Source organism: Cornus florida, unplaced genomic scaffold, assembly GCF_030987335.1.
Source record: "Cornus florida cultivar Cherokee Brave unplaced genomic scaffold, ASM3098733v1 CherokeeBrave_3.0.0_Hap2_Chr11, whole genome shotgun sequence".
Taxonomy (NCBI): Eukaryota; Viridiplantae; Streptophyta; class Magnoliopsida; order Cornales; family Cornaceae; genus Cornus; species Cornus florida.
Genome location: NW_026775581.1, coordinates 10,726,341 through 10,738,422, shown reverse-complemented (window position 1 = coordinate 10,738,422; position 12,082 = coordinate 10,726,341). Strand labels below are relative to the sequence as shown.

The 12,082-nt window shown below is 36.9% G+C and overlaps 1 protein-coding gene across 1 annotated transcript; it reads left to right on the top strand.

Moving 5' to 3' along the window:
* The first annotated feature begins 3,593 nt into the window (after nucleotides 1-3,593).
* LOC132280829 (uncharacterized) lies at nucleotides 3,594-4,325 on the top strand. Its single transcript, XM_059782584.1, has 2 exons — nucleotides 3,594-3,863; nucleotides 4,023-4,325. The coding sequence occupies exons 1-2, from the start codon at nucleotides 3,594-3,596 to the stop codon at nucleotides 4,323-4,325; spliced, it is 573 nt and encodes a 190-aa protein (XP_059638567.1).
* The last annotated feature ends 7,757 nt before the right edge of the window (nucleotides 4,326-12,082 follow it).

Sequence of the window (12,082 nt, the reverse complement as noted above, 5' to 3'; positions counted from 1 at the left end):
AAATTCCTTGCATTTATTTCTTTAAGCACATTTCAATTCTAGTGACTAAGTGACAAACCAACAAAACTCTATATACCCCCTCATCATTCTAAAAGTAATCTAGACTCTTAGGTTGCCATAGACTAGCGCAGTCCCAGTGGTTCGACTTACCCGACCAATAGCCCTATTTTACAATGATTCGTGCTATTGCGAAGGTTGATGTTAATTGACCAACCGATCAATAGCACATGGAATCCATCGAAGCAAATATAACATAAGTATAAGATACATGATTCAATTGTATACTAAACAACACATGTGTGAATAAACCATTCCGAAACAAATGAGCATGTTCATTAAGCACATTAATGAAACCAAGATACAAGAAGTCTAGATACATGATATCAAGGCATGATTAACTCGAGGGAGACATAAAAGGAAATTTAATCTACTTAAGGGATTAAATTATCAAGGTTACATGGCAAGTCCAAATGTTCTATGAACAAGTTATTTTAAGGGTCATGTCAGGGCCAAGTTCATTGTCAAGTTACAAGTCCATTACATACAAGATGCAACCATGTGAGGGAATTAATTAAATATAAGTTTGAAGACTTATCCTGTAATACCCCATATATTTAAAGGATTTATTTAAATTACTTCTGTATTAGGTTAATTATTTAATGTGTAGATTTATTCACCTTTTCATTGTGTATGCTAAATTATTAAATTAATATTAATTGTATATATTAAATTATTAAATTAATTTATTTATTTCTGCATGTAATATTGATTTTTTTGTTCTATTTATTATATCATGTTAATTTAGAAATTTTATTGGTTATGTTTTATATTAAATAATATTAGTAAATTAAAGTATTACATTTGTTTAATAATAATAATAATATTATTATTATTATTATGTCATGATGAAAATTAGATATTATGGTGGACTTTTATGCCAATTATTTTACTTAGATTTAATTGCCTCGAATTAAATTAGGTGGGAAGTTTTGATAGTTAATGTAAATTTAGATATTTTTTAAATATTTATATTATATAAGTTAGTATATATTAGTTGGCTACTTTGAAGCAAGTCACGTAAGTAGAAGAGAAAGGAAAAAATAACAGTGAGCCATTTTAGAAGAGAAAAAGGAAAAGAGAGAAAAAGAAGCTTGACCGGTGTAGGTGATTTTACCCGACTACGCACAACCGGCGGATTTGTTTCAAATCCATAAGGCAAGTTATTATCTACTTTTCCCCTTTGAATCCATAAATAAATTATTTAATTTATTTCGGTTATTTTGGAGCATAGAAAGCATGCTAGGATTTTAATAAATTATCATTTTTAGTTTATTAAATTAGTGAAATATTAATTATTTAAGGGTTAGATATTATTTTATTAGCCTATATAATTAATTATAGCTAAAATATTTATTTAAGGCTTTAGGAATTTTTTTATAGAATTTTCTAGAATTTTTCAGGAATTTTCTGTAATTTCCGGCGAGACTCCGGCGAGGTTTCCGGCCACCGGTAGTGAGGAAGGTGACCGGAGTAATCTGGTGTGATGCGGCGTATACTAGTTACCATGCGTGCAGATCATTAGCCGTCAGATTTGCTAAAGATCATTAGATCAATTCCATGTAGCGCATCACTCTGTATTTTGGTGCATACACATCGGTAGCCGTTGGATGAGTTTATCATCTGTAGATCGATTTGGTACGACGCGCATACAGGGAGAGGATGCAGCCAATGAACCAGGAAGCGCCGCGTCAGCAGGGCACCATTTCGCGCTCGTGGCAGACTCCAAACCCGCGTGGAGGCGCATGTAAGCGCATGCGCGTGTGAGAAACCTTGGGCCGCGAGTGGGGAAGCTTTGGGAGGCGCGTGTGGGACCCCTACAGCTACTGGAAAAGTCTAAAATACCACTAGGGATTGTTTTGTAATTCCCAGACCTTCAACTTGAATTTTTGGGTCGAGGGTTGGTAGTGACGGGTTTAACAGGACATTAAATTATTATTTTTAGTACCCGTTAATTATTATTATGTCCGATTAATATTTCCAAACATTAATTATATGGTTTACAGTACAGACCGCTATGAACAGATGTAATTAATGTAATAACATAATTGAATATTAAATTGTGTTGTTATTTAATGTTAAATGAAATGATTACATAATTTGATTAATACAAATTGTTCATTATACATTATAGGATTCTGCATGTTGTTAATGATATATAAATCATTACTATTATGCTATGTGCATTTCAGGTAATAAATGGGCTGTTAAATAAATTATGTCGTATTTATATTATATGGATGTGTTGCCATATAGAACCATGTGAGCTGACTAATAAGTTGAGACTCATTTATACCTTATGCATTCGTTGCCATAGACAAATGTGTGGCTGTCGAGATATGTGGTTTAATATTATTGGCATGTGTTGCCTAAGTGATATGCTCAGTATATTCATTTTAGTACCTTGTGATGTGTTACCACTATATAGGACTTATAGTCTGTGTTGTGAGTACCGTGCACCATGTATTAATAACTGATTTCCCAGGTAGAGAAAGGAGACACTTAACCACCTCGTGTGAGTCTAAGTGATCACCGTCTATTCTGGTTGAGGTAATATTATACATTGTGTAGTTTAATTAGGGTGTATACAGATATAGTATACTTCCAAATTATAATGATTACGTTATTTGATTATCTGATTTGGGTCATAGTAGAGAGGACTTGCTCATGGGGTTGACCCACCATTGTTGTTATTTCAGGACACGGTCAGTACCCGTTTCAAGGTTGAGGCTTAACAGTGTGGGACCACCATCCGAACTCATCTACTCTTACGGTCTTATCCAAGGTAGAAGTTTTATGTATTATTTTAATTTTAGTTTTATTTACTTCCGACGTTGAACTTTCAAGTTTATGTATAGGGATCCTTGACATAGGATTTCCAAGTTGTATAAAAGAGTATTGTATTTAATAAAGGATGGATGGATGTTTTATCATTTAGTTTTCCTTTCCTGTCTAAGTTCTTCTATTATTATCATTTTGTATTCCATGCTTGTATATTACCAATTGTTTTTTATATCTCTCATTTTTCATGTCTAAGCCTGATCAACTTATGCGTGAAAAATGCGGGGTGTCACAGTTGGTATCAGAGCATTCCAGATTCGAGTGCCTTAGGGATCTGTGGTTACTATACTTCCGCGTTGTGTATTCTGATAATTAGAGCCTAAGTCTTAGGATTCTTTGTACTCTTTTAGTCGGTCCATTATAATGTACTAACGTTAGATTTTCTAATTCGACAGAAGAATGGTTAGACGTGGGACAAGGAGTGCGAATAGAAATCGCAGTAGTTCCCCAACTCAAGATGAGTTTACTCCTCAACTTGCTGATATCATTGCACGAGCTGTAGTAGTAGGAGTAGCATCTGCTTTACGAAACTAGCAACCTCCTCAGATGGCACCTGCTCCTGAACCGGTAGTACAGCCAATGTCATGGGACAAAACTCGTCACTCGTTCATCAGAGGGAATCCACCATCATTTGCAGGGTCCACAATGTCATGTTAGCATATCAGTGGAAATAGGAGAGCGAACGTCATCTTCGGATGGTAGTCTGTACCGAAGTACAGAAACAGATGTTAGCTACTTTTATGCTAATAGGCAATGCGTTGCAGTGGTGGGAGTCTATCATTACCATTGAAGAGAGGACCAGATTGACATATGCTGAATTTCAGACTCGCTTTGATAGCAAGTATTTTCCCTTGTCAGTAAGATCTGCAATGAATACTGACTTTCTGGATCTACAACAGGGGGATATGACTGTGGCCGAATATGAACAGAGGTTCATTAATTTGTCTTTATTCGCACCAGAGGAGGTGAATACTAAAGAAAAGAAGAGAGACCATTTTGTTAAGGGGTTAATATGGCCAATTAAGATGGTGATCGTAGGTAGTCCTGCATATACTACTTACATACAGGTGGTTAATGCCGCTTTACAGCACTGCCAGATGAGGAGTGATTACTGAAAATCCAAGGGAGATAAGCGAGCTGACACAGACTTCACTCACCAGACAGTGGAGAGGGGAAGCAGTAGTGGTACCAAGTTTAATGACCGGGGCAGAGTTCAAGGACATCAACCTTGGAAGAAAAACAAAGGAAACACAGAGGTGCAAAGAGATGGGGTTCCTAATCAGGGTAGACAAGTTGGGGTACCTCAGACTGGACAAGAACAGTTTTCAGGAAATCAACAGAGGAGGCAGATAGGTCCTTTTCAGGGACGTTGTTATCACTCTAGAGAGATTGGGCATCCAGCCAACATGTGTCCCAAAGCTAAATAGGGATAGTACGGGCAGCCGAGACCTAATCAGCCATTACCTTTACCGGCCCCACAGATACCACGTGGGTAAGTTCAGAACTTTCCGGCACTTCCAGCACCACCACTTCCTCAGGGACAATCTCCACAACAGTTACACCATGGCAGGGTATATAACTTCATGCCACATAATAGACAGTCTCCTCAGGCTATTGAGGGTATGTTTTCTATGCATGGTAGATCTGCTCGTATACTGTTTGACACTGGTGCATCACATTCTTTTGAGTCTAGATCTTTTGTTATCTTATCTGGTATGACGACTCAGTTTTGTGACCAACCTCTCAATATTTATACACCATTGGGGGTTGGGGGTTGGCGCAATTTTGCGAGAGTGCTGCGGTGATGTTCTTATAGATATGGGCCGGCTTCGATTTCTTGCAAATTTGTTAGTTTTAGATATGCATTCTTATGATGTTATACTTGGGATGGACTGGTTATCTCAGTACCATGCTCAGGTTAACTGTTACGAAAAGTCTATTGTATTTGCCATACCAGGACAAGAGATGTATCTTATTGTTGTACCACAACCTGATAGAGGGCCTAGCACTTATTTATTCGTTATTGAGGGGGACTCACAGGAAGCGACCGTGGTATCTCTTGACAGCATTCCAGTAGTGCAGGAATTTCAGGATGTATTCCAGGAAATTCCAGACTTGCCACCGAGTCGGGAGATAGACTTCGTTATTGACTTAGCTCCCGGCACTACGCCTATTGCTAAGGCGCCATATAGAATGGCACCAGTGGAGATGCGAGAGTTGAAAGATCAAATTTAGCAGTTGCTCAGCCAGGGATTTATTCGTAGGAGTACTTCACCATGGGGAGCACCAGTATTGTTTGTTAAGAAGAATGATGGATCTCTTCGTCTTTGTATTGATTACAGAGAACTGAACAAGGTCACTATTCGCAACAAGTACCCGTTGCCCAGAATTGATGACCTGTTTGATCAGTTGAAGGGAGCTACTTACTTCTTGAAGATCGATTTGAGATCTGGTTATCATCAGTTACGAGTCAGAGAACAAGATATTCCAAAGACAGCATTTCTCACAAAGTACGGATCTTATGAGTTTTGTGTTATGCCTTTCGGCTTAACTAATGGCCCAGCTGTCTTTATGGACTTGATAAACAGAGTGTTCAGAGAGTACTTAGATCAGTTTGTCATTATTTTCATTGATGATATTCTGGTTTAGTTTAAGTTGGAGAAGGACCATGCTAGACATTTACGCACCGTCTTGCAGACACTTCGCGAACATCAGTTGTTTCCAAAGTTTGAGAAGTGTGAACTTTGGTAAAAAAAAGGTTAAATTTTTGGGCCATGTAGTGTCAGAAGAAGGGTTAGCAGTGGATCCAGCCAAGGTTGCGGTAGTTATGGAGTGGGGACAGCCTACCTCACCAACAGAGATTCATAGTTTTCTGGGATTGGCGGGGTATTACCGCAGGTTCATCCAGGGATTTTCCAAAATTGCGGGTCTACTTACTCATCTGACCAAGAAGAATGTACCATTTGTGTGGGATGGTTCTTGTCAGACTGCTTTTACTGAATTAAAGAGTAAGTTAACTTCTGCACCTGTCTTACCCACACCTCAGAGTGGAATCGAGTATTTGGTATATACCAACGCTTTTCTGAAGGGTTTGGGTTGTGTGTTGATGTAAGAAAAGTGACCAGTTTCTTATGGGTCCCGGAAGCTTAAGCCTCATGAGCTTAATTACCCGACTCACGATTTGGAGTTAGCAGCAGTGGTTTTTACCTTGCGTATATGGAGGCATTATCTTTTGGGGGAAACTTTTTGATTATTTAGTGATCATAAGAGTTTACAGTATTTGTTCACCCAGAGGGAACTGAATATGAGACAGCGCAGATGGTTAGAGTTCGTGAAAGATTATCACTTCTCTATTCAATATCATCCAGGGAAAGCGAATGTAGTAGCAGATGCACTCAGCCGCCAACCCTATGTCAGCCTTTCAGCTTTGTTTGCTACAGAGTGGGATACTTTGAAGGCTGTTGATGAGTTAGCAGAAGCTTTTATGGCATGTGTGGTAGTAACTCCTTCTATCATTCACCGGGTCATTAAAGCTCAACTCACAGATCAACAGTGTATTGATCGGGTTTTGGAGTTAGCTTCAAGCGATGTTCCTTTTTATTCCATGGGTACGAATGGAGGATTGAGGTACAAGGGACGTTTAATTGTTCCTTCAGCTGACAACTTGAGAAATGTTGTGATGAGAGAGACACACACTTCTTAGTTCTCTATACATCCAGGGGGAGACAAGATGTATCAGGACATGAAACGCTAGTTTTGGTGGGCCGGCATGAAGAAAGATATAGCTATCTTTGTCTCTAAATGCAGCACTTGTCAGATGGCTAAGATTGATCATCAGAGACCGCTAGGATCTTTACAGCCACTTCCCATACCCGAGTGGAAATGAGAGAGTATTTCCATGGATTTTATAGAGGGATTACCTACTTCACATCATAATCACAATTCTATTTGGGTCATTGTTGATAGATTGACCAAGTCCACTCATTTTCTGCCTGTTCGTTCAAACTTTACGTCAGAACAGTATGCTAAGCTTTATATTGCAGAAATGTGAAACTGTATGGCGTACCATTGTCCATCGTATCAGATAAAGATCCGAATTTTGTATCAGGATTTTGGAGCAGTTTTCAGCAGGCTTTGGGTACAGAACTTTGTCTTAGCACTGCTTATCATCCTCAGACAGATGGACAGACAGAACGAGTTAATCAAATTTTGGAAGACATCTTGCGGGCATGTGTTCTTGATTTTAAGGGCAATTGGGAGGAATATTTGCCGATTTCAGAGTTTGCTTATAACAATAGTTATCAGAAAACTATTGGTATGGCACCGTTTGAGGCTTTGTATGGTAGACCGTGTAGGTCTCCTGTTTGTTGGCTTGGAGTTGGCAAGAAGAGCTTTTTGGGTCCTGAATTTATTAAGGACACGTCAGAAAAGATCGCTATCATTAGGGATTGGGTGCGTACAGCTCAAAGCAGACAGAAAAGTTACGATGACCGTCGAACTCGTGTTTTGGAGTTTAAGGTTGGTGATCAGGTTTTACTTAAAGTTTCTCCCATGAAGGGAGTAATGCGGTTTGGGTCAAAGGGTAAGTTATCGCCTCGTTTTGTGGGTCCTTTTATGATTACAGATCGGATTGGAGCAGTAGCTTATCATCTGGCTTTACCAGATAATCTTCATAGGGTACATAATGTCTTTTATGTATCCATGTTGCGAAAATTTCTACGGGAAGAAGACAGGTATCAACACATTGATGTGGGTGAGATTGAGTTGCAACCTGATGCAACCTATTTAGAACAACCTTACTGTATTCTGGATTGTAGGAATCAGATACTGCGCACGAAGACAATTCCATTAGTACGTGTACAGTGGAGTCATCATAGTGAGACAGAGTTTACTTGTGAACGGGAAGATATTATCCGTGCCAAATATCCAGAGCTCTTTCCTACAGGTATGTAATGAATTTCGGGGACAAAATTTCTTTATTAGGGGGGGAGAATGTAATACCCCGTATCTTTAAAGGATTTATTTAAATTACTTCTGTATTAGGTTAATTATTTAATGTGTAGATTTATTCACCTTTTCATTGTGCATGCTAAATTATTAAATTAATATTAATTGTATATATTAAATTTTTAAATTAATTTATTTATTTGTTCATGTAATATTGATTTTTTTGTTCTATTTATTATATCATGTTAGTTTAGAAATTTTATTGGTTATGTTTTATATTAATTAATATTTGTAAATTAAAGTATTACATTTGTTTAATAATAATAATAATAATAATAATATGTCGTGATGAAAATTAGATATTATGGTGGAATTTTATGCCAATTATTTGACTTAGATTTAATTGCCTTGAATTAAATTAGGTGGGTAGTTTTGATAGTTAATGTAAATTTAGATATTTGTAATATTTATATTATATAAGTTAGTATATATTAGTTAGCTACTTTGAAGCCAGTCACGTAAGTAGAAGAGAAAGGAAAAAATAACAGTGAGCCATTTTAGAAGAGAAAAAGGAAAAGAGAGAAAAAGAAGCTTAGACCGGTGTAGGTGATTTTACCCGACTACGCGCAACCGGCGGATTTGTTTCAAATCCATAAGGCAAGTTATTATCTACTTTTCCCCTTTGAATCCATAAATAAATTATTTAATTTATTTCGGTTATTTTGGAGCATAGAAAGCATGCTAGGATTTTAATAAATTATCATTTTTAGTTTATTAAATTAGTGAAATATTAATTATTTAAGGGTTAGATATTATTTTATTAGCCTATATAATTAATTATAGCTAAAATATTTATTTAAGGCTTTAGGGATTTTTTTTTAGAATTTTCTAGAATTTTTCGGGAATTTTCTGTAATTTTCGGCAAGACTCCGGCAAGGTTTCCGGCCACCGGTAGTGAGGAAGGTGACCGGAGTAATCTGGTATGATGCGGCATATACTAGTTACCATGTGCATAGATCATTAGCCGTAAGATTTGCTAAAGATCATTAGATCAATTCCATATAGCGCAGCACTCTGTATTTCGGTTTATACACATCGGTAGCCGTTGGATGAGTTTATCATCTGTAGATCGATCCGGTATGACGCGCATACAGGGAGTGGATGTAGCCAACGAACCAGGAAGTGCCGCGTCAGCAGGGCGCCATTTCGGGCGCGTGGCAGCGCGTGCGCGTGCGTGGCAGACTCCAAACTCGCATTGAGGAGCGTGTAAGCGCGTGTGCGTGTGAGAAACCTTGGGCCGCGCGTGGGGAAGCTCTGGGAGGAGCGTGGGGGCACGTGTGGGACCCCTACAGCTACTGGAAAAGTCTAAAATACCCCTAGGGATTGTTTTGTGATTCCCAGAACCTTCAACTTGCATTTTTGGGTCGAGGGTTGGTAGTGACGGGTTTAACAGGACATTAAATTATTATTTTTTGTACCCGTTAATTATTATTACGTCCGATTAATATTTCCAAACATTAATTATATGGTTTACAGTACAAACCGCTATGAATAGATGTAATTAATGTAATAACATAATTGAATATTAAATTGTGTTGTTATTTAATGTTAAATGAAATGATTACATAATTTGATTAATACAAATTGTTCATTATACATTATAGGATTCTGCATGTTATTAATGATATATAAATCATTACTATTATGCTGTGTGCATTTCAGGCAATAAATGGGCTGCTAAATAAATTATGTTGCATTTATATTATATGGATGTGTTGCCATATAGAACCATGTGAGCTGACTAATAAGTTGAGACTCATTTATACCTTATGCATTCGTTTCCATAGACAGATGTGTGGCTGTTGGGGTATGTGGTTTAATATTATTGGCATGTGTTGCCTAAGTGATATACTCAGTATATTCATTTTAGTACCTTGTGATGTGTTACCACTGTGTAGGACTTATAGTCTGTGTTGTCAGTATCGTGCACCATGTATTAATAGCTGATTTCCCAGATAAAGGAAACACTTAACCACCTCGTGTGAGTCTAAGTGATCACCGTCTATTCTGGTTGAGGTCATATTATACATTGTGTAGTTTAATTAGGGTGTATACAGATATAGTATACTTCCAAATTATAATGATTAAGTTATTTGATTCTCTGATTTAGGTCATAGTAGAGAGGACTTGCTCGTGGGGTTGACCCACCATTGTTGTTATTTCAGGACACGGTCAATACCCGTTTTAAGGTTGAGGCTTAACAGTGTGGGACCACTATCCGAACTCATCTACTCTTACGGTCTTATCAAGGGTAGAAGTTTTATGTATTATTTTAATTTCAGTTTTATTTACTTCCGACGTTGAACTTTCAAGTTTATGTATAGGGATCCTTGACATAGGATTTCCAAGTTGTATAAAAGAGTATTGTATTTAATAAAGGATGGATGGATGTTTTATCATTTAGTTTTCCTTTCCTGTCTAAGTTCTTTTATTATTATCATTTTGTATTCCATGCTTGTATATTACCAATTGTTTTTGATATCTCTCATTTTTCGTGTATAAGCCTAATCAACTTATGCGTGGAAAATGCGGGGTGTCACATATCCGATTATTCTTAATTTGATACACGTGAGGGAACTTGCCGAGGAAATCATGAATACAAGGTTAGAAACTTAATCTAGCTCATGGAACCATTGAATTGATCTTAATTAATTCATTAAATTAAAATCTCTAGATTTTGAAACTCGTCCAAATGATCTCAAATTAATATATGTTATTAAACATGTCAAGACTTAATTTAAGAGCATGATACAAGTACATTCTATACAAGTTACGGTCATGTGTATTAAACTTTAATACAAGAAAAATAATAAATGAAAGGCTTCAAAACGAAATCAAATATTCTAGATTTAATATATGTGAAACTATATTGCATGCACATCAAGAATTTCAAGTCGGAAATCTAACGGGATGAATAGTACACTTGGAGCAAATTAATTAATCTAATAAATTAAATATTATTAGATTTCAAAACTTCTCCGATTACTCTCAATTTAATCTATGTTGAAGAGCATGCTAGGGCCTAATATAATATGCTATCACATGTTGATTTAAAGATAGATAAGGCCACATGATTTAATATTTTATTCAAGATAAATATTAAATAAAATCTTCATTTCTTGTCCAAATAATCTAGGTTTAATATATGTCAATCTACATATCAATGGGTAATATTCTATCATGCCACATGATTAAACAAAGTTATGGATAACCGGGAAAATTAAATCCTTCACAAGAAAAATAAATAATAAAATCTCTAGATTTTGAATCCAAGCATGTAATCAAGTTGTATAAGCATCACAAGCATGTAGTATAGCAAGAATTTAAATCATAACACCCCCTACCTCAATTTGAGATGAAAATCCCAAATCCCCACCGAAAGAAAAGTGTTCCAAATCCGTCGAAACCGAAGGGTTTTGTCAGGGACAACACGATCTACATGAATCCAAAGGAAGCCCCATGAAAATCACAACTTGACCTTAAACCCAAATTCAAAATTTGGCCAAAAATGGATTCCAATAAGGGTGAAAGACGTGCGTAGTCAACACGAACACAAAACGTAAAGACACTTCAACTTTTTAACAAAGGAATGATGTTCAAAAGAGGAAAAAGGTGGTGGCAGCCTCCCTTGGGCTGCCATGGGAGCTCTGGTCATGCAGGGTGAGTGGGGAAGATGAAAAATAAAATATCTCCTCCCCCTTTTATAGAAAATTCAAAAAGTGCCCCGAAAGGGCCCCGCCGGGTTCGGAAAAGTGCATTTTGAGCAAACGTGCTCAAACGGCAAAACTCCGTGAATGAAAAAGATTCAAAATGAGAAAATATGAACAACGAAAGAAACAACGTCAAAAAATGAGTTTCGAGCAGCAAGTTATGCCCCGAACAAGTTCTGCGGCTACCGGGTCCAAAAATTTTGAAACTGGAGAAAAATGACCAAAAGGAAATTTTATGAATTTACGAGTCAATGAAAAGTGAAAATGAATCCCGTATGAGGATCTAGGCCCCAGACGAGATATTTTGCAATAACTTTCGTTAATTACACATTGGCCCCTACAAAAAGGGTTAACTGCGAAACTGCCCCAGAATGAAAATATCTTTTGGAAGATATTTTCTTAGCTACCCTTAAAATAAAATATCTTCAAAACATATTTATGAAAAATACTCCAAGAAAAGAAAATAA

Excerpts from the sequence above, each read along its gene's own strand:
- LOC132280829 (XM_059782584.1), top strand. The coding sequence starts at position 3,594 with ATGGTAGTCTGTACCGAAGTACAGAAACAGATGTTAGCTACTTTTATG. Across the intron at positions 3,864-4,022 it reads CTTTATTCGCACCAGAGGAG|GGAGATAAGCGAGCTGACAC; the intron begins GTGAATACTAAA and ends TGAAAATCCAAG.